The sequence below is a fragment of the Sebastes fasciatus genome, chromosome 9, assembly GCF_043250625.1.
Source record: "Sebastes fasciatus isolate fSebFas1 chromosome 9, fSebFas1.pri, whole genome shotgun sequence".
In the NCBI taxonomy this organism is placed as follows: domain Eukaryota; kingdom Metazoa; phylum Chordata; class Actinopteri; order Perciformes; family Sebastidae; genus Sebastes; species Sebastes fasciatus.
In genome coordinates this window covers 22,623,610-22,651,509 of record NC_133803.1, presented here as the reverse complement: position 1 = coordinate 22,651,509, position 27,900 = coordinate 22,623,610, and the positions used below count along the sequence as shown (strand labels likewise).

The 27,900-nt window shown below is 42.6% G+C and overlaps 1 protein-coding gene across 8 annotated transcripts; it reads right to left on the bottom strand.

Moving 5' to 3' along the window:
* Window positions 1-22: 22 nt before the first annotated feature.
* Window positions 23-27,539, bottom strand: smoc2 (SPARC related modular calcium binding 2). 8 transcript variants are annotated; one of them, XM_074646711.1, is made up of 15 exons: window positions 27,520-27,539; window positions 27,370-27,411; window positions 25,224-25,835; window positions 18,389-18,551; window positions 15,505-15,611; window positions 15,226-15,325; window positions 14,300-14,344; window positions 12,039-12,119; window positions 10,598-10,672; window positions 8,836-9,043; window positions 7,826-7,908; window positions 2,377-2,476; window positions 1,959-2,206; window positions 737-774; window positions 23-554 (listed from the first exon to the last, which is right to left on the bottom strand). In XM_074646711.1, exons 3-15 carry the CDS (start codon window positions 25,296-25,298, stop codon window positions 531-533), a joined length of 1,347 nt encoding a protein of 448 aa, XP_074502812.1. In that variant the 5' UTR covers window positions 25,299-25,835; window positions 27,370-27,411; window positions 27,520-27,539; the 3' UTR covers window positions 23-530. The 8 variants fall into 8 exon arrangements, with proteins under 8 accessions (XP_074502812.1, XP_074502810.1, XP_074502813.1 ...); XM_074646709.1 differs by having other exon boundaries at window positions 25,224-25,892; window positions 27,370-27,533; XM_074646712.1 differs by having other exon boundaries at window positions 8,857-9,043; window positions 25,224-25,892; window positions 27,370-27,533.
* Window positions 27,540-27,900: the final 361 nt, after the last annotated feature.

Below are 27,900 nucleotides of genomic sequence, written 5' to 3'. Positions count from 1 at the left end.
GGCAGACTCACAGAGAACAAAATGTATAAAAGAGTTCTTTATTTCTAATAAACATGAATACATGTGAACATGTAGGACGTTTTTATGACGTATGTTTAAAACATTCTTGCAAACTGCTGTACAAAGCACAAGAAGAGATGCTATAGGTCAGTACATGAGAGATGGTCTAAGTTATTTTAGCAAACTATCCATATATCCGCTTTACCATCATCAACGCGAGGAGAAAAGTACACTGGGGGAAGGGGCACAAAATGAAACATCAAACATGAAAACTTGTACAACTCTGAAAAGTATACTTTTTAGACACACAAAGGACACATACATTGTATGTGTTAAATAATTTTTGTTTGTCAGGACATAAAAAGCTAACTACATCATTCACAGATTCAGCAGTCTGTTTAAATACCTTATTTCTACAAAGTGAATTTACATTTCTTTTTAAAGTACAAAGTGCAAATACTATGGTTTCCATTATTGCCGATTGGTGAGGGCAGCTTCTCCATGCGGGAGGGGAAATCTCAGATGCTGGCTTAGCCTTGCTTCTTCGAGGGATTCTGAGGAGAACAAATTAAAGTGACATCAGTTGGACAGACGCCCTGGTTTCTTTGCACTCACAGGACTGTATATTCCTGACTCAGTCACCACTAAAAGAGATTAAAGAGTCAGACTGTAGCTGTGCCACCAATTCATCTTACAGCCGTTTTATTCACTAGTGTGGGAGGAGTGGTTTACTTACTAGTTTACTGGAAGATAAACCCTCTCCTGGTTTGGCCCCTGTGAGACAAGAAGTGTTAGAAACCTCAACAATCTTAATATGAGGAATACTGCAGGTCCATTGAAGCGTCAAATCCTTGCCTCCACAAATTCAATAAGCACTGTCCCGTCAGTGTTGCTGCTACACTTGTCATGCGGTCACTGATATCGGTGGCAGATTTACCACCACGAAATTCTTAGCAATTTTTGAAACAATGGGTCCTTGATTTGAAACATATGTAGACAAGAGCAGGCTTCTCATTTCTATTTCCCAACCAATTTTGCCAGCTGATGTGACAACTGTTGCTAGCTGACTGTATTAGCTGTAGTTAGTAATAGTAGTAGTAGTAGTAGGTTAAAAACTCTGTCCATGGACTGCTTGGGCAGAGTCCAGTGTTTCTGGCTGACATTTATGAAAAAGAAAAACCTACAGAGGGCTGTGCATTTGACATTTGTATTTTTGGTTTCAAAGGTGCTAAATATGGCATTGAGAGCCTTTTTATTGCCTCTCAACGGCTCTCAACATGGCGACGGCGAGCCGCAGTTAACGGTGCTAGCAACGCTAAACAGTGCAAACAACGGCAAAAGTGCTCACAGAGATAACAGCGTTTACCTGTGGAGGTGGATGCTACGTTTCCGCGACGACCAACAGCGTTATCAGCTGTAACCACCGTATGAGAGCAGTGCAGAGCAGCAGTCGTTAGCTAACCGGTGGGGCACGCTCACATGCACAAACATGCTCTAAAAGCATGTGCGGCCGGCCCGGCTATGTCAACAAAGCGAGGAGAAGCTCGGATCACAACACACAGAGTGAGAGCGACTTCATTCTCTGCTCAGGTAGACATTACTCTTTATCTTTAAATAGCAAGAAGTTTTTTGCTGCTATATTAATACTCTGGATATTGAATTTAGCACCTTTAAAAGTGATACATAAGACTCCCTACACACTTTTATCAGGGTTACTACAGCTCCATGTGCACTGCTTCAACATTCGGACAAATCCGAAGCTTGCCTGTGCCTAATTACTGTCGCTACACTTTGATTGGACAAAAGCTTTTAGTGGGAGGGGGCAATTGTTAAAATTCACGTAGCATTGATTGTAATTTACCATCTGACTGCCATGAGTATATTATATCTGTGTATGTATCTCATCCATCAATATGCAAGACTGGTTTGGTGCAGGAGAGTGATGTTGTTCAGCTCACCCTCTTCTTTGGTCACCCCGAGGCAACCCATCAGTTCCTGCAGAGACAGCGCCTTGTCGTTGCTGATGTCGCAGTACTCCACAAACTTCTTCACACACTTCTTAGGCTTGGATTTCTTGCGCAGGAAGCGTTTGAAAGGCTTGATCTCCTTCTTACCAATGTCCCCGCTGGAGTTTTTGTCCAGCTGACTGAAGTACCAGTGGACCACCCTCTCCTCCAGGGTGTGGCTGGGGTCGGGCTCGGCCATCCTAAATGACAGATATCAGTTGGTGAGTTGATAATCGCCCCTCCGTCACTGCATCCAACTGTTTAAAATAACTAATGTCACTGAAAGTGTCAGCTTTTGGTAAATGACTGAACCCACTGATGTTCATCAATACATTTTAAGATGAACAAAATCCACTTCTGAATGTCATACCTTCCGGCGGATGCTGGATCTGTGACGGCGTGCACCATGTCTGTTGACAGCGCGTCAAGAACACTTGTCAGGAACTCTGTTTTCTTTGCCCCAGGACAGCCTGGAAAATAAACCACAGATACCTGGGTGAGTGTGTGTGAGCATGCATAATGCGGTTCATATGGAAGGAGGTGTACGTATATTTATGTCAGCGAACACAGAGAAATTATCCCCCAGTCAACAGCATTACAACAACGTGGAATGCTGCCGTCATAGGTGGCCTAATAAATGTTTGGGGAGGGACGTCATGTAACAGGCGGCGTAGTTTTAATGTGAACAGCACATAAAGACGGCAGAGGAGGAAAATAAACCCAAACATGACTCTCACAGTTGTCTTTTACTCCGGCTCATAAAGTGTCAGACCTCCCCTCATCTGGAGGAGGAAGAGGGTACCTGCCAATCTTGCTGGAGGCCCCTGAGTGGTTTTGACAGCTGGAGCACAGAAGATGTTACTGAACATTGTATGTATGGACAAGAGGCTCCATACAGCACCTGAGACTCACCTGAGACATCAAGGGGACCAAATACAGCCCTGACAGACACACTGTTACTCATTTCATCTGTCTGATTTAAAGGTATGTATCCACAGACACAACTCAACACCTGATCTTCTGTGTGTGCTGGGATTACTATTTGAAATGTCAACTAGAGAAGAGACTGATATAATTAGCTCATAAAGCTATAAAGGTAAAATCTATCATTAACTACCCAAGTAAAACCAACAGAGAAGCATTATTACACGCAGAATGACAGGAAAAAAGATTAAAATGAGGGACAACTGGGGAGGAATGACCCTAATGATAGTAATTGTCTGTTTGGCCGTTTAGTTTTAAGAGTGAAGAAGACGAGGTTGTTCTGGAAGAGCTGAAGGCTACGCCGGCCTGAGAGATTCCTGGATTCCTCTCCTGACTCTCTGCTTTCTCACAGTCCGGCTTCCCTCTGCTAATCTGCCTGTGGAGAAGAAGAAATTCTCCACAGTGTGCTGCTCTTTTTATGGCCCAGGCCTGCGGGGCCAGATTCTCCTGTGTTGGGGATAATAGCATGCTTTGCTCCTCTCTAACAGGTGGCGACCAGCATCGACGTAAACACCCAGCCTCCACTCCACCTTTCCCAAGCAGCGCAGGGCTTTAGCAGCCTGCACCGGGCCAAGGGTTGAAACATCCACATGTCCAAACTGTTTCACAGTCTCCTTTACATGCTGAACAGACTTGCACTTAACTTTTAGTAGGCCCACCCTGGCCCTAGCCCAGTAAAATATCTGACCCACCTGTTAATGGCCAAACTGGAGCCTCTTGTGGTAAATTAGTCTAGACAGTCATACAATTGCACCCTCTGAAGGCAAAGTGTTTTTATCTGGCTTCTGGCTGAGGAGCGATTTGTGGGATGCAGTTGGACTTGTTTGAGGCTTAGTGTTTTTCATAGAGCGCACGCGTCCTCTCCGTAATGCCGCAGGAATCTGTCTGCAGTTCATTCAAATGGGAAGTCATCAGGTAAGGCTCCAGACCCTTCTTCTTGGCAGCAGAGGCTTTTCTTGTGGGGGCGGGACAGATTGGCTTCTGTCTGTCTGGACACCGTTTAGCTCAGGGGAAGGACACAAATGTTCCTGCTGTCATTCAAAGGAAATTGAGCCTGGCCATTTTCCGTTCAGTCCATGGCTGCCGCAGTAAATTACTGCTGTCTTATTCCATAATGATTATAATTATGTAATGTCCAAGTCTGACAGATGCAGGATGGAATCAAGTTGAGAAAGCCTCAAATGATTACATTTTTTTCTTGTTGAAAAGATCTGCACCACTATTCATACGCCTCCATATATCTGCTGCCTGTAAAAAGTTGGCCAGTAAGTGCATGTTTGCATGCGTGTGCCCGTGTGCTACTGTCAATAAGAGGCAGTGTTTTTCTATGGAGCCACATGGGGCAGAGCCCTGTCAGCACTCACAGCCGCAGCTCCCAATGGCTGCCCCAATGCTATCCCATGATACCGCTCTGGGGAGAAGGCTTGCCAAATACTCCGCTTTCCTCTCCTGCTCCTTTCAGGGCAAAGTTCTCCTTTCTCGCATCTCGCCCCATAAACCTCTCAACACCAGCGCTTCAACAGCAAATGGGCTGCAGCAATGTGAAGGCAACATTTATAATTATCCCTGGTTCATACAGTAACGTGGTTTACAGCCGTTGACGCAATTGCTCATAAAGAAAACAAGATGCTGTGTTTTTTGACCGTGTCCTGGTGTATTTTATAATGGGAGACCTGGTTGATACGGTGCAGGTTCTTATGACACGTATAGAATGAAGTCTGTGTACTCGTGTGAGCGCCTGTGTTAGGTGATTGCATGGCTGAATAAGCATATTGTTTTCTGTCCCACCACTATGTGTTTAGGAGGTGTTTGGTTGGGCTTGAGGTCTTTCTCCTGGGATAGCTGTGGCTGTTTTCCACCCCATCGCCACTTCACACTTAACGCATTTACACACTGTAATTATTTCTGCTCAATATCTTTGCAATAATATACACCACCAGTTCCACTGGCAAAGATGAGTAACATTTGTTGGTCCGAGGAGCATTCATCTGTTACTGTCTATCTCTCTGTTTAATACACACTCTGTACAAGAGTCCTGGATGCCGGAGCAGAGACAGAGTGCTGCTCTGCTGCTAAACGCAGCACCTGCGAGCAGAGAGCGCAGCTCTGGCCCGGCACACGGTTACATAAACAGTTGTGGATGGGACGGGAACAGTGGCAGCTCTGTTCATGTGCTGGAGGATTATTAACATGTTTACCAAACCACCAGAAAACAGCTAATTTGCCAAGAACCGTTCAGCTTTAAACTGTGATTTGGTTGTATGCAGCACCTGAAAGCTATAACTCTACTTTGCCTATCATTGGTTTTATGAGGAGCACAAGTCATGCAATTACTCATAAAACTCATCTGGCATTTATAAATGTGAACAAAGGCAATGTAAAACTGTCTGTGCAAAACTGTGGTGAGTAGAATAGGTGAAAGTTAAAACTGGATGCAGCTCAGCAAAATCAAGGACATTTGTAACGGTTTGGGAAATAGTTTAAACTTTTTTCCATGTTAATATACAGTAAGTGCTTTAGATAACTGCAATAAGCTAAACCTGTTGAACATTGGTTTAATCATTCATGTTTGCGATGCCGTGTGGGCTCCACTGTAAAGCTGAGCGGAGTGCTTATGATCCTCTATCTCGGCAATTAGGTAAGTAGGTGGAATGATGGCCATTAAACAAGACCAAGGCTGTAACAAAATGTAATTTCCCTTAAAGAGCACTACAACTTTTAACATTACAGAATCAATAACACATCAATGTATCTCCTTGTTCTAAAATAACCTGATTTCTTTGATTCTTAAGGAAAAGTGGATTCTTCCCAACTGTAAGAGCCACAGCACCTCAAACAAGTCCTCCAAATTAAAATGCGTATTGTAATTGCCCTGCAAACTGACACATAAGATGATCTGACACCCCTTATTGGCAGGACGACATACCTCATCAGTAGGGGTGTAAGAAAATATCGAAAATATCCAATATCATGATATATTTTGTGATACTGTATCGATTTTTAACTAATAGTTTACAAGCAAAGAATGACTCAATCAATACTTTATTTCATTTGCAAAAAGATGCGTGCTCTCAGTGAATGTGCCTTCTCAAAGTAGTGCTGTGATGTTGATGTTACGGGGACTGTGATGAAATGCAAATGCAGATCCCACTGTTGTGATTGAATAAAACCTCAACTTTTTTTTACTTCGATTGTATGGTGGTGTGTTCTTCATACAATGTCAGTTTTCCTAATATCTGATTTTTAAAAAAAATCACAATATATTGAATCATAACCCCGGTATGATACATATCGTATCACCAGATTCTTGCCAATACACAGCCCTACTTGTCAGTGTATTCCAAAACATTATTTTTTATCTGTTACCACTATGGTTAAGGTTTGGTTAGGTTAATGGTTTGGTTAAAATAAATACTTGCTTCAGGATAGGGATTGATTGTGGTCATGGTTAAGAGAAACCAACATGGACTGTTGGTAGGACACGGGAAATGAACAGTGGTCATGTCACCGTCTGATGTTTTTCCATCCAACCACCCCAACATCCTCCTTTGTCACTTGAGAGTAAACATCTGTTGTTTTTTTCTTGGAGGATGGGTTTCCAGGGAACGCAGCCTGCTAGACCTGATCACGCAGCCTCGCTTTATTTCTCAAAATCATCCTCAAATCGGTCTTAAGTTCAATTCATTTTTAAATACCACTCGAATACAGGGCTGTGTATTGGCAAGAATCTGGCAATACGATACGTATCATGATACAGAGGTTACGATTCAATATATTGCGATATTGTAAACAAGGCAAAATATTGGGATTTTAGTTTAATCTAATTTTACGAAAACTGTCATAGTATAAAGATTACACCATATGCATAAAATATGCATAAAATCTGAGTAAAAAAAGTTGCCTTTTTTATGCAATCAGAACAGTGGGATCTGCATTTGCTTTTGCATTTACATTTATCACAGTCCCTGTATAATCCGACATCATAGCTCTACTTTGAGAGGGCACATACACTGAGAGGGTGCATCTCTTTTCAAATGTAATAAAGTATTGACTGATTTCATCTTTGCATGTAAACTATTAATTAAAAATCTATAGTGTTTTTGAGAATCGATACAGTAATACAATAATATTGCGATATTCAATATTTTCTTACACCCCTACACAAATAGATCACAATTTAAATTCTGACTTGTAAATATCCACCTAACACAGCAAACACAGTCTCACCTGTACCTAAGCCCACCCCATGACCACCACCCCCAAACTCCTCTCCCACCCTCAGTGTAGTTATCTACACCGTTGTCAGTCTTTCTATCACTACCTGTCTCTGGCATCCTATTATCCATTATCTCTATCTCTCCTGCCTGCTGTTTCTCCTCCGTGCTATCATCCCACTATCCTCCATCTCCCATGTCAGTTGAAGATTAATCCTCCCCCCGATCCGTCTCTGTCTCCTTGCTTATTGACCGGTGAGGGGTGGTATCTGGCAATCCTCAACTCTTTATCAAGCATTTCTTTGACCAACAGTGCTAATGATGTCAACAAACACACACACACACACACACACACACACACACACACACACACACACACACACACACACACACACACACACACACACACACACACACACACACACACACACACACACACACACACAGACACACACACACACACACACACACACACACACACACACACACACACACACACTCACACTGTTATCACAACCTTGGAAGCACAGCAGCAGTTGGAGGTCGACTGCTGAAGAACTTCCCCATGTGGTCTGAACACAGAGGAAAAACAGAGACTGAGTCCAGTCTTTAGAGACCTACCTTGGAGATGTCTGCTTCTGTAATGGTCCTTAGGTTTAGTTGGGTGGGCCCTGGCGTTGCCATCACACTTTGGCTGTTCATACCTGTGACAGAGAATACACCATATGAGGAAATTGCCAATTAATTCAAAGCGGAGTGGATAAAAGGGATTGTTGATTACAGTAAAACCATCCTCTTTGTAAAATCAGAGAGGAATCCCGTGTTTTCCAATTACCCGTGTACAGTTAAATCTCACGGATTCAAATAATTGTTTTGTGGCAAACCAGAGGCTGTGAATCACATCCAGAAAGAGAGGAAGGATTTGGAGCTGGTTAGAGGACAGAAAGGGGGAGGGAGGGTGAGACAGAGAGATAGAGGGAGAGAGGCAGACAGGGAGCGTGGGACACAAGGAAGCTTTCACGGCCTCCCTTGGCGAGCCGGCCGAGCCCCGATTGCTGCTGTGCAACTGGGCCAAAAGCTGGCCTGGGACAAGGAGAGAGACGGGGGAAAATCCACGCTTCCATATGTGTGCTAATGTGCTGTCTGGCACTCTGCCTGAAGCCTTGTTAATCTGATACCCAGCCTCGCTGCTCAATGAGAGTGTACCAGTGCCCCATTCTGCCAGCCTGACTGACCTCTGACCTGCCGCTCAGCAGACCACAAAGTCACTCATGGGCAATCGAGATGTCTATCTGTCTGCTTATGTCAGACGTATGTGCAGTCTGAAATAGAGAAGCTTAGTTTTGTTGCTTTATTTCTATCAGTTTCTTCTATAACGTTTGCATGGCTGTTAGACCTGCAGGAAAGATAATGCTCAATACTGCTTTATGACATTTTAGTGCACACATTTGCCAACAAAGGGCATGAAGCAATGTCATTCTGTTTGACAGCCTCTCTATCAATTATCCACTCTGTTGTGTTTGGGTGGTCAATGATCACTTACCTGCTTTGCGTAACAACTGTCTGGTTTGTTTGCCATAAAGAACCGAACAATAAATTCCAAGAATTTGTGTAAATTAAGGTGAAAGTACCATAGGTGAGGTCTCTCCCACCTGGTGGAGGTCCCAGGTATGGGCCGTCCGGTGTCCACCAGCACACACCAGCAGTATCCGGTGGAGGGGTGGCATTGGACCGGCTTGTACAGTCCTCCTTGGGCACAGTCTGGTATGAACACAGCATCGTTCTTGTGCTGCCTCGCCTCTTCCTGGGCAGACTGTTGCTCCTGGTCACATGACGAGGCTGGAAAGAGAGGTCAGAGGTTATACAGGAGGTGTGGATTGGTCACACAAACACACACCGCCCATAATGTCAGCATTCACCTAGGTGGTCTAGGTTGTGTGACTTGGCAAATACACATCCCTGACGTGAAAGAAGAGGGTTTGTTTAAGAATTAGAGTCGCTTCTAATCAGATCTGGCTAGCACATTTTGGATTTATACAACATACAGTATGTTTGAATTCATTTCTATTTAAAAGCCAAATGCATGCATTACACTTTAAATATTGCTACGACATCCTCAGAAGAAGAGGAGGTTGGAGCGCTGGAGAAGACAAAAGGGTGGAGGATGAGTGCTCGGAGACAGTGTGTGTAGACTGTTATATCAGCCCCCCGTGGCACTGTTTACGGACATTAACGGGCTAATGACTAAGTACAGCTCCCTATGCCCCAAGTTAAGTAAATATTTGGACACTCAACTGCCCTCTGTTGATGTGTGTGACAGAGTGAGAAACAGACAAGACAAAAGCAGAACAGTGGTCAGTCGGGCCTTCGCCTTCACACACCCACACACACTACTGTAAAGTACCAGGGATCTATATGTTTACATGTTCAAAATTCCAGAGGAAATATGCGATGGTTCATGATCCTTTCATTTATCCGTACGTACAGGGAATGTAGCGGCTTCGATGGGGTTTTGCAGAACCTCAGCAGGATCTAATCAGACTTGTTTCTGTGCAGCAGCCTCCTTCTCTGCCGTGCAGCTCTCCAACAGAGATTTGAGCATTAAACTCAGGGATGAAAGTAGAGCTCTTCTGGCCATGAGGGCTTTCAGCACCAATCTCTCCCTCTCCTCGCTGCTCGCCTTAAGGCTCGGAAGCTAGTGCGGGATTATGGATATCCCTTTTCTTTGTTTATTTTCATTAGAGATCTTTACCCACACAAAAGAGACCAAATGAAATGCCTCCCCGCTTTCTCAACCGACTCTCTTCGCTCCAGTTCCTCCGTATGGGCTCTCTTTGTTGAGGCGGGTGTTTTTTTTTCACCCCAATACCCCAAAGAGCACATGGTAATCAAAACCATCAATGCTGCATTTCTCAGGCTTCTTTTATTGGTTGTAAATTATGATAATGGGATTCACACACATATGCACACATGCACACAGGGTTCTCATCTCGAGGCGGGCTCTCAAAATAGCATTGTTTTATGCAGAAAGCGACATATTTCCCCAAAGAGCAAAGAGGCAACTGATCTGTTCAATAAGATAAACGTGCATGCGTGTAAGAGGAGACCAGAACGGACCAGCCAGAAGAATAGGAGATCCTGTGTTTGTGCCATGTGCTGATAATTACAGATACGCTGCAACGCGAAGAACCACAGAGAAGCAGATCCTCAAAGCTTGACGCACTCCAACACCAAGACGTATTGGTTTCACAACCCACCATCTGTCCTTAAAAGACAGGAACAGCCTCAAACCATGATTGCTCACACAAGGAGGAAAAACACAGAGCGTGCTTTCAGTTGAGGTTTGCAAACACCCGATCGCCGTCATTAGAGAAAAAGTGGTTTGAAACTCACATGGTGCTCTGGTTCTATTGTTCTGTCTGCTGCGAACCTGCTCCGTCCACAGAGTGGGGTACTGGGAAATGATGTCTGAAAGAAATCACCAAGACAGCTTTATTAGCCTCAATCGAAAACACACCCGTATATCATCTGTGCCAAACCTGGTGGTTCCAAAACTCACAGCCTGTAAAACGCACATCAAGGTTATCGTATCTCAAACTGCTGCATTGGAGGTGGAAAGTAAATTGTATATGACAGCTGTGACCAGAAATAGCTTACCTACCTCTATTTTTGCTGTTATATAACTATGAGTCTACCACTGCCTTATCAAATGATCACATTAACATGAAATCATAAAACACTACTTCTTTCATGATGTAAAAGGCCGATAAAAGTGCTCAAATGCAACTTTGCAAAATGTGACTGTCTGCTTCCCATTCACAGGGATGAATTATACTCATTGAACTAGAAATGTAGGAAGTGGTTTTCTCTGCTATTTGGAGTTTAAAGGATTTCATAATATAAAAATACTCCAAAATTTAAAGCACAGCTGTATCAGCAGCGACATAAGTATTCATTAGGCAGATTTACCCCTTTCAGATGTTTATATAACCATGTACTATTTCATCGTATTGTTAGTAGCATTTAAATGTTGCAGCTGGTCCATCTGGAGCCGATATTAACTACTCTATATGAGATTGAGTATTCTCATGTATGCAAAGTATCCAGCAACTAGAGCTGATAATTTAGTGGAGTAAAAAGTACAATATTGCAGGAGTAGTGGAGTAGAAGTATATTTTAACTTAAAAAGGAATACCTAAAGTAAAGTATAAGTACCTCAAAATTGTACTTAAGTACAGTACTTGAGTAAATGAGTAAATGTACTTCTGAAAGAAGAAACAAAACATTCTTAAGCAATGAAACAGCCTTGCTCAAACGTCATTGCAGGCACTTTGTTGCTGGCTTACTGTATGTGGTATGACCAGCAGCTTATGGAGGCTTAAGAGCAAAAACACAACTCATGCTGAAATCGCCCTTTTGGTTTTCCTTTATATTTACATCAAATCTTGTACATCTGATCAATTTAAATCTGTTGGTCGTGTCTAGAAGGTAACCCCAATCTGCAAAAACTTGCAAAAACTCTCACGAGACTCACTGCCTGACGACCGATCCTAACCTTAACTATTCGAGATCAATGCCCAACCTTAACCATCTAACCAACAAGAGTTTCCCCAAAGCGCGGGTGACCTTCTAAACACGACCAAAAATGTTTCACGAGCACATTTTCCCCAATGACCTTTTTGAAGCATGATGCTGTAACTGACTCAAAAACATTGCCTCAAAACATCCTTAAAAGGGAAAAGGAGCCTGCACATGAGGCAGTCAGTGGTGTCTCAGTAAACACAGGCGCAGCATCAAACATTTTGAACTCATAGTCTGACAAATAAGAGCTCACCTTCTTCGTCGCCAGCAGGCTGTGGATCCACCACTAGGCCAGTCTCATCTGCATTTAGAATGGAGAATATTTGCAAGGAGACTACAATTACGCGAGTAAGCTACATTAGAGAACAATTAAATGTGAGATTTGCACGTTGCCCGGCTAAGAAGGAAGGAGGAAGAAGTAGAGGTGATGAGGATGAGAAAGAGAGTGGTGGGTGTGATGAAAGAAGAAAGAGGTGTCTTACAGTAAGAACATCTGAAGTATAGTGGTCATATATTCCCATGGTTTCACTTCATGCAACAAGGAGGATCATTATGCTACGGGGGACAGATTGAGGTCAGTTAAAATGAATGAGGAGAAGATGAGGACCAGTTGTCCCTGATGTTCTTCTTCATCCTTCCATTGCCTGCATGTGAGTTATGAGAGCTGTGAGAAGGTGGGAGAGACACAAGAGGTGAAGGATGCAGTAGCCAAGTGTGAGAAAAAACAATTAACAGTGAGATAATCAAGCTCAGGGTTTGTTTGGACTCTGTTTGTTTGATTTGTGGTAGGGGGAGACGGAGATGGAGGTTGTGAGCCGCTTAGGGTAAAACCGCGGCTGTAGGTGTGGTTAACCTCAGTGTAGGTCACTCACTCTGCTCAAAGTAAAGCTCTGTTAACGCATGAGTCAGGCCATCTCTAATGGGTGGCTCCACAAACAGGGATTTAGCTTAAACTTCTTTTCTTTAACAATGAATTCTCCATTGCAAAATCAGGGTTTTACATTTAATGCAAGTTCGTAATGCCAGCCATTCATCTTCTCAAGCATGCTTGGTGGATAAAAATACATACAGTCGGTGCGACTGACTGAGGCAGACATGTTATTACTCAGCTCACTTAACGGATGGAAATGCCATTTCAAAAAGTGTATTTATGATTCGGATTTACGATAAACCACTAATGACCGATCTTTACTTTGCGGCCTTTTACATGACTGTAACACCTCTTTTAGCATCTGCCAGGAAACCCCCGCGCTATTTGTGGTCACACGGCATTAGTTTAACTGCTGTTTGTCAGTCGTCAGCTGCATATGATTCCAGCATGTGAATGAATTTGTCAAGCACCAGAAATGGGTTTAGGGCAAAGCATTTTGTGTTTAACATTACCAATATTCTGATAATAAAAGTGCAGCAATGGCTGCTGTGGACTGCTAAGGTACTGATGGGCTTCTGCTGAATCAAAATATTGATGCAATCACTGCTATTTTCAGTGCTGGCACACCACAAATCTACAGTTTATTCTGCTTTTCACCACCCTGTTTATCCAACCCGTTCAGATTGAACCACAACCTCCCCTCCAACTCCTTTCCTCCCTCTTTCCCTCTCCCACCATCCCTCCTCCTCTCTCAAATTTTGCATTCCCACTTGATCTATGTGTAATGAGTTGGCTGGGCTCAGACAGACACTATACCCAAGAGTGTTTACAGAGAGAGAGGCGCAGACGTAAATGTCACACTGACAGGAATAACCCATGTGACAAACACAAGTGGATGCATACACACTTTCTCTCTCTCTCTCTCTCACACACTCATGCACACACAGACAATCACATCAGAGTCAACCCAAATTACACTTTTTCTTTGTGAGCCTTCAAATCACATCAGTTAAACAAATCATCTCTTACAAGATGAGAGCATGATATACAGTATCTGGAGTGGAGCCGGAGGGAACTTAGTGGTTCTATATCTGGAAGAGGGTAAATGTTGATGAGAGACAGAGTGAAAGTAGGGTGGAGGAAAAAGTGTGAAACATTTCCTTGTATCTTGTGACACTGTTGCTGAAAAAGAACCAACACCAAGTGTGATCAAGTTAGAGAAGAAGAAAGATAAGTTAGTTTTCCTCCGTTCTGGCTGCTCCCTGGCCGTTGGGCTGCCTGGTTAAGGACAGCAGGCGGTTATAGGCGCTGAAGCTGCTGGTGGTGTGCATTAAAGCTCACCACGGCCTCTCTCCTCAGACGTGTTACTTAGTAACAGACTGCTTTTATATCAGCCTTCCGGCTGCTCTCACACTCTAAAATTGACAAAATATTAGAAAGGCAAGCCTTAACAGGCGACCCACCCTGCACATCTCCAACACAGATGCAGGCGAACAGACAGAGATACAAACGAATACACACTCACATGTACATGCATGCTTAGATAGGTACAGACATGGACAAACACAAAATCATGCATGCATGCACACATAAAGGAGTCAATGAGCCTCTGAGAATGAATTCTTCTTGAATTAAAGTCTCACCTGCTTTACCTGGCTCTCTTGTAGTAGCTCTCTCTTGTTTTGAACCTGAAAAGCAACGTCTTCAAATTAGTTGATAATTCACCACCACACACTTTTTTCACGTTATCCTTAATAATAATAATAATAATAATAATAATAATAAAAAAGTAAAAATCTTTAGCATACTTAAAGATTTTGGTCTGAATCTTAGAATGAAGAGCCACCAGACTTATGAAGGAATAAAGCACAGTGGAAAACTCTTTTCTGCCTTTTTATTTCCAAATGTTATTAATTTATTTGCAGTGGCTCTAATCACTTACACACTGCCTGTCGATATAGATGTATTTTAGACTTCATATACACAGCTATGATTGAGCTGCTGGCAGTTATAATACAACTACTGCTGCTACTTCTGGAGCTACTTCTTCTCACTATTGAGACTTCCGAGGCAGCCCCTCGGAGACGCACAGGGAGGACATGTGGCATTGGTTATTTGATTGTTTGGCAGACGCCATCCTCCAAGAACACTTACATTCCTTACAGTTTAACTTTGTTGCTCAACTCTGTAGCAGGGATTTTCTACTAGGCTTATTTATACACGCAGCCCCAAGCCTTGAGCAACGCTTAGTCCTCGGTTGGCCCTCCAACCCTGTGGCCGTCAGTCCAGTCACTGACCACTCTCCCACAGGACTGGAGATTACACCACCCATAAACATGCAATGTCATGCTTCGGTGTGTTGAATTCGATTTATCCTCATTGCTTCACAAAACGACAGAAACCGCAATCTAGTACAAATCAGCCGCTTGATTTAAATGTTTATGTCGTACAACGTGCTTACTACAAAATACCTGTACTAGTGCCCTGAACAGTACAGTGATGCAGTATGCAGAACTGTATACATTACAAAAAGCTGCCCTTTATAAGACACGTTGATGGTTTTACCAACCTTGGCATCGAGGTTTTTTATTGGCCACTGCTGAGCCACTGATGGGTCGACCATTTGGGGTGACACACCAACAGTATCCAGTGTAGCTGTGGCACTGAACCTGTAATCAAAACAGCATGTAAACACAAAGTCAGCACAAGCTAAACATCTGTAATAGTGAAATGTGAAGGGACATTGTTAAAATTTAAGTCATGCAGGAGAAAAGAGCTATTCTTGCAAAAAGAAAGAGTTACTCTTTTCTACCAGGGCCTCATCATTTATGTTGTGTTTTTTTGTTACCTCGCTATATGTGCCATCAGGGTTGCATACAGGCACAAAGACCTGCGGGAAGAGTTTCTTGGCCTGCTGCTCTGTGTACTTCTTCTCTGCTACACATCTGGATGTATCTGAGGAGCACCACAAATCACCAGAATCACTACACATCACAGAGACCCATGATTCAACCCACAGCTCAACTATTTTCTTATGCTGCACAAGTATGAAACCAACATACTTAAGAAGTCAGCAGAGGATGTTGAATCTCACAGATGATGAAGAATGAGAGAGAAATGCAGGGAGAGGAGAGACGGAGGGGAAACAATTCAAGACATTTCGGAAGCGGCAGATACTTGTGTGGCTGGGAATAGAACCAACACCCCCGGTCTTATTAGGAGCAAGTCAGACAAGCCTGCACAGTGCCTGGTGGTAAAGCCATTACTGAGCGAGGCAGCTCGTGCTGCTCCTGTAGAACATTCCAGTCACCCAAGAAAAGGGCTGATGCACAGGGAAAACCTGACCCTTCCTTAATGTCTCTGAGTCTGTCTCGCTCTCCTCTTAAACCTTGACGATCTCCTCAGTTCAGCCCGAGCTGTCCTAACTATTTGTCGATATAAATGTGGGTCAGCAACGTTTCAACTATGTGCACCTCAAGTCTTTTCACATCTCTCTGTCGGAGCCATGGCTCATCCGGTCATTCCACATCAGCTTCAGCTCACCTGGCCAACAGCACCAGCTGTGCAAACTCTCAGGAAATGCTGGCCAATGATGGGTTTGATGGTAACTTGGTGTGACACGTTAGCTGCCATGCAGTATCTGACTGGCTGACAGATTCAAATCACATTAAAGCAATGACTCATGCTAAGTTTAAAAACGTTCACCAGTTTGGTCAGGAGGCTGCACGTCGCTGGCATGGCTTACAGGAGATTGTCCATTAGACACATGCAGGGGAATGTGCACTGGTTACTCTCAGTCTAGTGTGTGTGTGTGTGTGTGTGTATATCACTGTCACTGGCGGGGAGAGGGGGCAAGACGCTGGATGTTCCGGATGGAGGAAAACAGCAAGTTGAGGAGCTCTAAAGTTAGCTCCAGTGGAAAAACCCAAAACCATCGTCCTTCTCCAGGGGGCTCCGACCAAAACGCTGACTGGAAAAAATGACAGGACACTTGAATCATCTGAGCGCGGTGATAGAAAACAAATGTGGTGCCAGTCTCACCATCCTTAAACACAATCCCATCTCTGTGCTTTTAGGCCAGGCCTGCCCTCTGGTTTATTCGGCTGCTGACTCGGCTGCTGCTGCTGCTGTGTCTTTCACCCAGGCCGTCCAGAAGCAGAGGGGGGTCCCAACTCTTATAGACCCGATGTTATTGACGTATACAATACGACTTTCATGGACTCTCGTCCCTTTCAGCTTCCTAGCTGGAATCCTCTATTCTGTGTCACGGCGCTGTCCGCCACATCCAGATGTCCGCTTAGAGACGTTGCCATAGAGACCCAGAACGGGCATAAAATCGTGGAATGCTTTTCCATCATATGAGACTTCTTTTTAGGCAAACCCTTTCGCTCACGCTCCCTGCATTAGTGATCTAATATTGTGATGTGTAAGAATGGGGCATTGTCCCCAGTCTGTAGAGCGATGAACTAGCAGTATAGAGTTAGTGAGCGGGGCGGGGGTGACAGGGTTCGGGTCTGCAGCATTGGGGTGTATGGGTGCTTTCCTTCCAACAACGACTAACAATGAGGGAGTCTGTGAGCCGCCTGACCTCATTGGCTCTCCTTCCCCTTTTGCTTTTCACCTCGGTCACATACATACAGCTTTACATCTAGTATGATGAAAATGAGACCATTAATTCTTGTCAAGAATTTCATTCAAATGCCCTTTGTCGCCTCTGCATAATAATTGGATTTCAGAAAGCTGAAGCCATTTCATATCACTGAGGAAGCTGTTGGTCCAGCGATGCTGTTCTGTATTTCTGTTGTAACAAAGCATGAATAAATAAAAACAATTTCCACTACAAACTTATTTTAGTATTTTTACAAATTAAAGCTAGGGTTGGTAATGTTCTTCAAATTTTTTTTTGATATTTGTTGAAATTCTCATTACATTCCGACAGCAATCAATAAATCAAATGCTCTGACAAAAAAAAGAAAAAAGCTTGTATCTGTTGCTGTTGGACTGTAATAAGCCTGCCTACCTGTCTACCTGCTCGACAGCTGTGAGTACTAATAATAGCCATGTTTGTTGTTTACGTTCATTATGATATGTTTATGTTCATAATGATAATTGTGGGGGAGTGGTTTTTGAGGGAGACCTGAAGGGACGGGCTGTCAGTGTTGCCGACTTGGCGACTTTCTCACTAGATTTAGGAACTGTTGGAGCTAGTGCTGCTAGCTACTTTCATTGGAAAAGAGTTGGCAACACTGGGCTCGTTTTTTTTGGTTTGATATTTTTTTTAAAACTCAAAACTTAAATTTTATTACGTTCATCATATACATACAGGTACATACGTTAAATTTGACCTCTGCATTTAACCCATCCTAAACATTATACGAGCAGTGAGCTGCTGTAAAGCGCCCGAGGAGCAACTCATGGTTTAGTGTCTCGCTCAAGGACACTACGACATGCAGACAGCTTTAAATCTAGCGCACTCTTGCTAGTTTCTGAAGATTACCATCCCGAGCTTTGACGTGCATTTCCTTTATCAGTACAAATGGTGTGAAATTATGAAACCAACCAGGGAGAAGCAAACCCCTCCACCCACTCTCACTGTGTCAACCCCACTCGTCCTCCCAGCACTCAAGGAATCAATTATGCTGAAATGAATTTAACCCACAAGATTCTACTGTGACCCCCCTCTGCGTATTCGAGAGCGCCAGGCGGCGCTGAAGCGTGACTCATGACCTGACCTTTGCATGGCCCTCGAATGACCTCCAGCTGGGGGTCGCGGCACTTGGCTCGGAGGAACTCGCAGCGAGATGTGAAGGTCCTGCCGTCCGAGGCGCACAAGGGCTTGCGAGGAGCTCCGCTGCATTCCATGTTGCACTCCTTATCCTGATCCACCCGCAGGAACTGCAGAAGTGAGAAAGAAGGAGATAAGCAGTGAAAACATTTGCTAAATGAGCTCTGCAACAAAACATTTTATCCACCCCAACAACAGGTGTGATTCTGGAGGGATTTATGAAGACTAGGGGTTGAATGCATTTTATAAAAACGGGCTACTACACTGAAAAGTCAGTCGCAGAACAGGAGTCCATACAAATTGTTAATTCTGTTTCAAAACATTTATCAGGAGGTTCGTAAGCAAAATCCTTTCTTGAATACACTGCAAAGCTCTATAAACAGTACAACACACAGATACAAAGATGAGGCAGTGCCATTACAAGCCTGTCAGGGTGCAGCCATGCTTTATCTTTGTTTAAAGGGCTGAAGAGGACTTGACTGACGCTTCCTCTGTGCCAACACCTGCACGGGTATTCACCTGGAATCGCTCCTGAGGATGTTTTACTCAGCCATGAAAAGAGAAACAAGGACGGAGACTCCTGGCTGAACGCATCGGATCACCTGTGTCAATGCCACCATTGTATGAAACCCCCTCGCCAGGCCACACAATGGGGCGGCGGCAGTGGTGAGGGGGGTGGCAACAAGCTGTGACTGCTACAATGAATGAAAAGACAGTGAATGATAGAGTAGCTGAATAAACTAGATGTCAGGGAGCTTTGTGCTGCTACAGTGCAAGTGTTGGGTTTCATAAAGTTCGCGTGATTCATTCGGTTTTCGGGAATAATGACCTGAGTTGAGTGGAAAAAAACAAACTCTATATCCATGCCTATACAGGTGCTGTTTTCAGTCAGTCATATCCAAAGATAAATATCTCGCTGAACTCTTTTTGTCTTCTCTTATAATGAAAATATTTGCACGTATTAAACAGTTTCTTTTTGCTTTGTGACATTTTTGTTATGTTTTCAGTGGATGCACGAATATCCAAAATCTGCCTGAATGCCCTCTGTCAACTATTCACACACAGGCAGAAACTTTCCCTCTTTCACACACACACTTATCAATCTGTGCACAAAGCAGAGAATCAAAGCCCTCAATTAAAGGTAAGCCATAAAAATCTGTTATGGGTTATCAAAGGAAAAGGGCAGGGCAAGATAAAGGGCAAGGAGAAAAAACACACATCCATGAAGAGGGCGGGATGATCACCAATAAAAAAAATTTGTTGTGTCTGACATCTTACAAATGAAGTGAGAGATGAGGTTTGGTGGCAGCCCCCTGCATTCAGACGAGAAGGGCTGCAGGGCTGCATGCACCTGGAAGAGGGTTGGCAGGGAAAGCAGCGTCGCCCTGGGCCGGGGGCGGGGTGGGGAGATACAGCCCACTCTGTCAACCATACTCATAAATCTTCCCGGGGGGGGGGGGATCAGAGAGGAAAGGCCCGTTCAAACACATCGGAAGAGGAGCCGCGAGGGAGGGAAGATGAGTCTTTTGGATTGAATGAAATTTTTCAAAACGCAAATATTTTTTACAAGACCTTTCGTCCCAGGCTTTTAAAAATTACGTGTTGTCATGAGAAGAACACAAAACGTATCCTGACGCAGCAGAGCTGGAGAGCTGTTGGCCTCACAAGAACAGCCTGTGTCCAAGTCTCAACGCTCATCCTTCATCTTTCTAGACAGAAATATGGAAAGTATTCCCTCTTCCTCCTTTGGGAACAACATGATATGAATGGTGAATGCTGTCTATTTACAGTGCTTAAAGGGAACTAATGAAGTATTGTATGTATTCTGGGCAAGCCAATACTTACAGTGTATCTACAGCGGTGGACTACATCTTTCTCTTGGGGGCGTTTGGGACCATCCAAACGGGGAGAGAGAGAGGTGGGAATGACATAACAAAGGTCCCGGGCTGGATATGAAGCAGGGACGTTGCAGTACATGGTTGGTGCTTTAACCCCTAGGCCACCAGAGCGCCCCAGCTACTAGATATTATTTGGTTTTTGAGCCACTGAAACCCTTAAAATTTAACAATCTCAGAGGTAAAAATCCCTTTCACGTCCACATTAAGGCCATAATCTGTAATGACAGGTCACAAGTAGACATAATACTTCACTTTAAGGGCTTACAAGCTAAAATAGTTGGGTACCACTGGTCGACAGTTAGGTTGTTTTGACACAATTGGAAAGACTTTCCATTTTAAGTTTGGTCTTTTCCATTTTAACTTAATCTTTGAAGTTGCCCATTCGGGGTGTATCACTGAATTTGAGAGGAATTGGTCAGAAGACTTCGTTCATTTACTCAAATGGTGACAAACAGATGTCACATTGGCTCTCGTCAACTAAGCACCTGTTACTTAAAGCAGCAGGAGAGATTTTTTTTTATAAAACGGTCACTATATCCTGAAAAAAATCACGTGCCTCGGTGTCCTCCGGTGCTCCTAACAGCATCTGCAAGATTTCACAGAATGAGGGAAAAACAACCAGTCAGAGCTGATCTGGAGTCTGCCGTCGAGCCTCCGTCTATGAACGCCACGAGTCAATCACTCGCGAACTCCGATCAAACGGTCAAACTAGGCAGCGCTGATGCCTCTGTTACTGTAATGCCTATATCTCGCCTCAAATGTTTTCAGAAACATCTTGTAGTTTACTGTTTAGCTGTAAAATGAGAAAGTTTGTGATTGGCCAAAGTCTACCGTCACAGGCTAGATTTTTTAAAGCCTGAAAACAGAGCCATGAGGAGGTGCAGAAGTATAGTCTTCTCTCAGAACACTTGAATTACAATATGCTGAAAGGTTATTATGGAATTTTTGCCAAATGATGTCAAAAGATTTCTGTCTACTGAAGCTTTAATGATCTTTAAAAGAACTAGTGTTATACTTTGATATGAATCGTTAAAATATAAGCTAGTTCTTGTTCTACAGCTACTAATTTCTTTGACCATTTCTCTGTATAAACTGGGATCTGCCCCTCCTTGTTAGTGTCTCTGAGTTTCTTGGATTGTTTGCATCATTGCATCTAACTGACAGTCTCCTGTCGGTACCCTCCCTCCCTCTCCCCCTGTCCTCCCACACCAGTTAGGACAATCCCTCTGCAGCGGTGACCTCCTCTCACCCTCGACTCTGTCGCTCACAGCTCACCCCTTCACATAAAGTCCAGCAGGCGTGACAGGCTGTTCTGAGGATGGTTGTTGCAAAGACCGCAACCTTCCAAAGCCAGTAACTGCTCTGATAGTGTCTGAGTGCGTCCAGCCATGCTTGGTGGTGGACCGCCAGCCTCGCTATGGCTCACGCTGGCCACCCCAGTGCTCACACTATAGCAGCATCAGCCCCTGCAAGCCAGCAGACTGACAACCCAAACTGAGTCATTCAGCAGCCCAGCATCCTGCTAGATGTCCACTGTACAGCACACACAGCAGAGCGCCAAGTGCCTGCAAGTTTACGATAAAACTCCAAGAACACAGCTTGGAGAAACACAGTTAGCCATGAAATCAGCCACCCATGAAATGAACCACCCAGATTCACTATTAGATGTCGTCCAAGTGTTTATTTCAAAGTCACAGTTGGCCACACTGAAGGAGGAGAACAAATAAGACGTGAAAGCCAGTGAGAGGAAGACGCATCAGAGACTGATGGTGTGTTGAGGACCTCTTCCCCCTGTGTACTCCTAACGGTAGTTAGCTGTCTGCTGCAGATCTCTGTGTGTTTGGCCTGTGGTGATGGATGGGCGAGGCCGAGGCAGAGCCCTGACATTCCCCTGATGTCTCATTCCAGCCTCTCCAAGCCGGCACCATCATCGTGCACAGCAACATGGTGGAGAGTGATGGATGGCCTCCTCCTCAGCTACATGCAGCACAAGCTTCCACCCCGATTTATCATAAAGGGAGACTCATACAAGACAGAACACATATTGTGACTCAAATCTATTTATTGCTCAAGTCCTTTTCTTGTCTACTTCCAGGCAGCTGGCTCTCGCTATCTCTGTTTTTCTTTCTCTTTATTTTGCTCCCTTTCAGGATTTCTTTTTTCTTTGCCTGATCTCTCTTGGAAGATGCTTTTTGCATCTGCTCAAATAATACAAGAGGTTGGCAAAGGAACAAGAGACAGGCGAGAGAGGGCGAGACTGGCGGGGTGTAAGGGAAACTTTTTTTTTTCCAAGACCAACCAGCATACAAATCAAATCCAATTACCTCCCCCTGGCTCTGCAGCTTTGTGGGATTGAATGGAGTGCGGAGGAGGCGAGTCTCCAGCAGAGAACACATTGTAGGCCGATAAGGGCCCTCTGGGCTGGGAGGCCCCCGCTTCCAGCGCCCCGAGAGGCCCCTCACACCACGGCCCCGCAGGGTCAATGGGGGCCCCAGCTGAGAGCCGTGGCAAACGTGTTAAATGGCCTTGGCGGGAGTTTCCTGCATGAACGCTTGGATGCAAAGGGGATCATTAGTTTCCAGCATGGTGGAAAGGGAAGAAAGTGACAGCCTTTAACCAGGCTACTAACTCAATCAAAGGAAAAGGCAGTTAATTGCTGTGAAAGATGTTAAAAAGAAAGAGAGGTGGTGTGAAAGGCCACTGATAATGTGACAAAAAAAATCTCTCCTAGCAGGTGCACAATTTCATGAAAGCATAGGGGGCGATGGAGCCCATATGTTATACTTAAATTGCTTTCTCCAAGTTTGAAAAAGATTCAGCTAACACTCAATGCTCCCTCATCTTTTCACACACAATTTCATACTTCCATAAACCATGGAAAAAGTCTGTCTCATGAATAACCTGGGCAAATATCCCATATATTTAACTGCCTGTTCGACCTCAAATATGCACAAAATATCACATGGAGACATTTTCTTGAAACCAGCAATAACCTCTCCTGTGTCATTCATACAATAAGCCATGAATCCCTCACAAGTCCAGTGCTCCATGTGCTATTCCAATAAAGAAGGTCTAATGAGCCACAGTATGACACAGACACAGTTGCCACTAAAACATGCAATCGAAATAGAGATGTTTCTCATCTTACTGTCATATCAAGAGCATTGTGGATGCCGTGTCAGATCTATATCTGTGCAACCTTTACATCAACTGCTGGGTCAATATTACATGACATCTTAATAAAGAAACATTCATATTTTCTGTACTCATACTCTTATCTCCTCAGTGCAACACTTCCTCCCACATTCCGCAACTCCATAGTGCCGTCAGGGAGAAAGGATCTCCGACCCTTCACCTGCAGGTCAACAACTCATAGCCATTTGTTTCCAATTGGATATTATCACCCGGACCATAAATAACGGTGCTGGGGGAGGCGGCTGCCACATCAACCCCTAAATCAAGAGGTGAAGCCTCTGACAGTGCACATTCCGCTCTCTATTATTCCTCCTTTAGCACTGTACCTGCACTTGATATTGGCCATGAAATTCCCCTCATCTGTCTTTAAAGATGCACGTTCTCATGCAGTTTAAGGTCCATGGAGAGGATGGACTGCTCTGCCGCTGCTGTAAACAATGCCATGTGCTTTGGTGCAGCAGAGCTGCTGACACTGGCAAGAGTAGCCTCTACAGAGCCGCTGGCACAACAAGAGTGAACAGGACGGAGAGGTAGAAAAGACGCTGGCAGGCAGGTAAAGGTACTAAAAGTAAACCACAGTAGTGTTGCTAACAGACCAGTGAACTCCTCACAGGCAAACCATCAGCTCTGCCATCTCCGACCCACTGTGCAGAGACCGTGAAACACAGGGATGTGGAGTTCACACAACTCATGGAGACCTCTTTTTCCAAAGCAAACCTCTACCTGGGGATCTAATAAGTTTTAAAATCAATCTTAAAATCAGCCTGAATTTCTGCCGGATATGGAAAATATTCAAACAGTAAAAGACTCTTCTTTTGGAGAGAGATTACCTAGAAATCATAGTGTCAGCATCGGAAATGCTGTTAAAATGGATTTAAAATTATTAATTATTTTCAATATATTTCTGATTATTAGAGGAAAAGCTCACAAGAGAGACATAAAGGATGATGAACACCAATCTTATGACCTTAATGACTTAAAAAAAAAAGATCTGTTTCAGGACTAGATGACTGACATAAAAATAAAAAAAATTGCCAGACTGTGTCCCTGTTGCTCAAATATTACGCATGGAGTGCACAAGCATATCACTCACTTTAAACATCTCTTATACACGTGGATATGAATGAGGCGTATTCTGGGAGTTTAAGGTCCCGTATTATAAAAAAGTGAGATTTTCATGTTTTTTTATTATAAAGCAGGTTTAAGTTCTATATAAATACTGTGAAAGTGTCGAAACACTCAATCCACAGAGAAATACACACAGCCCGTATTCAGACACAACTCTGCATTTGAAACAAGCTGTCAGGATTTCTGCCCATTCGTGATGTAACGAATATACAATATTTAGACCCTTGACATAATTTTTAACGTAAACATGCTAAATGTGTCCCAGTTTATTCCTGTTGCAGTGTATGTGAATGTCATCAGTTGATAAGAAGTACACATGGACTCAAGCTGTTTTCTAGCTATGCAATTCTGTTGCAATTCTGTTGCAATTCTGTCAAAATGCGCTAAAACGGAGCGTTTCAGACAGAGGGTAAATACAGGCATATTCAGGCTGACAATATTAGGAAAATAAAGTTTTTTTTTAACATTACAGAATGTAAATATGTTCAAATAGAAACACAAAATACAAGTATGAACCTGAAAATTAGCACGATATGGGTCCTTTAATGTGGCTCTTCCTACCGTGAGAGCAGAGAACTTTTGAGCGCGTCCAGCGCACAGCAGACAGATGAAGACCAGCAGCGGACAGACGCGCATCCTGACGCAGTGTGGCAATAAACTCTCCAAATTACGCACTGGTCCAAAAATCACTCAGTGTTTAGCTGAGACTTTTACCAAAGCACACAAAACTGTCTTTTGGAAGAAGAAGTCGGAACAGGTTTCAAAATCCACTGTAGTCCTTGTGAAGAAAAAAAAAAGTCAGTGTTGGTGAGAGAGAGTAGGTTGTTGGTTTATTTCACTTCGTCTCCTTGGTTTGGTCTGCCAAAGCGTTGGTGTAGACACTCTCCTTATTTCTGGCAGTGCGATAAACCCCCCGTGTGTCTGACCTTTTCCCCTCCCTCAGTGTCTCTTCTCCCTTTTTCCCTCTCTCCAATTTCTCCACACCCCCTCCCTCCACACTTGATTCTGACGACTAGATCCCTTATCGGATGTAGGTAGGTAGGTAGGTAGATAGGTGTAGGTTTAGAGGGACTCCGTCTGCTGCTGGTAGCTGAGGAAAACACGTGTTTTCTTTTTCCTTCCCCTTCAAAACCACAGCAAGAAATCCTTTTTTTTTCTTTTCTCCCAGAGGACCTTGTGATGATGTTCGATTGGCAAAGAGAGGAGGAGAATCAGACAGGCTACTGTCTGCTGGGAGGGTCAGCAAGAACAAGAAACAAGAAACACAGTCTGAGCTCAAACTCTCTCAGACACACACACACACACACACACACACACACACACACACACAAACACACACACAAACTTCCAATATACAATTTAGATTTCCTCAATTCTCTCTCAGCTTATAATAACATTCTCCAAAGAAAGTTACACAAAGTCCTTCAAAACAACCCAATACACAAACAAAAATCTAGTAGTTAGGTTCTAAAAGCAAAATGATTTAGCAATATTTGATTGATTTAAATCACATATTGGACGCAAAGCAGTGGACTCATCTGAGTAGTAATATTAAATAAGTAGGCTAAAAATAAAAAAATGAAGCCTGGTTTAGAGGGACATGATTCATTTATTCTTGATGCTCTTCTTGACTTTATTTTGACAAGTCCATCTGAGCCTTCTTTAATAATGGAGAGAGTGACTATAACGCCACCTAACGGCAATCACAAGCAGTTACAAGCTCTCACCATATTGACCTAATATCACATTTCACTTTTGCATTTACTTATTTACCACGAGTTGCATTTAATGTTTGTTTAAATATTATCTTAAAATAATGCCTTTTAATTCCTGCCAAATTATGAGACTCAGACTTTTATCACATTTCTTTTTTTTATATACTGTATATATATATCGCCATAGAAGCTGCAGGATATGTCAGTGCATGTCACAGCCTGAGAGACAACCACAACAGCACATCATAGATGTAACTCACACTCTGCCTTTTATTTACTCCTCTACTTCATTTTTTTAATTTTTATTTATTTATTTTGTTACACATACATTTGATATTTGATATTGCAATATATTGTTGTTAATTGTTTTTTATTTTTGTTTGTTTTATTGACACAACAAACATAAATTATTTTGTTTTGTACTATTTCCATGTTCTTTTTAAATATCTATATATTGTAATTTGATTAATGTATTGTATATATATGTTTTTGTTTTTATTTTGTTCTTTTTTATTATTATTATTATTGAATTGACGCTTTGGCAATATTGTTCACCTAACAGTCATGCCAATAAAGCATATTGAATTGAATTGAATTGAATATATATAATTCGAGTCTGAAGAAGAAGAAAGTTGTATGAATATTTAAATAATGAAGGTTTGGTAAAACCAAAAAATGATGTTGCTTCATAAATATCATTAATAATATGTTTGTGACGCTTGTTTGTCTTACAACATTGATTCCCCCAAAACCTCGGTCATTTTGACTTGTCAATCACAGGTGTAACTAATGACATCACTAATGCTGCATTACAGTTGCTGGAAGAGAGCCACCACTGATGTTATAGCCTATTAGCTAGTTGCAACTGCTATAAGTCAAAATGTCTTCTGTCAAAATGAATCTGATTTAAAGTGCTATTAGCAAGAAATATTCAGTAAGCAAAACAACATAGAGACAGAGAAGAAAAACAGGTGACACTTTGCTGCACTTACTTTGCTCCAGAGTTCTTTGGTGGCAGTTTGGAGAAAATGTAACTTTCATTTTTTCATTTGCAAGGAGAGAAATTAGTAAGAAACATCCATGAAAAGAAAAGTCATGTTCTCAATAATATTCTTCCAACAAAAGTCCCCCTGTATTGTTACCTGTTTAATTAAAAAAAACATTTAGATTTAAAAATTTAAAAAATAAAAAATAAAAAATAAAAAATAAAAAATAAAAAATAAAAAATGAAAAACAAAAAATTAAAAATTAAAAATTAAAAATTAAAAGTTCAAAGTTAAAAATAAAAAATTTAGATTTAAAAATTTTAAAAATTTAAAAAATTAAAAATAAAAAATAAAAAATAAAAAACAAAAAATAAAAAATAAAAAATTAAAAGTTCAAAGTTAAAAATAAAAAATTTAGATTTAAAAATTTAAAAAATAAAAAAATTAAAAAATAAAAAATAAAAAATAAAAAATAAAAAATTCGAAATAAAAAATAAAAAACAAAAAACAAAAAATTAAAAATTAAAAATTAAAAGT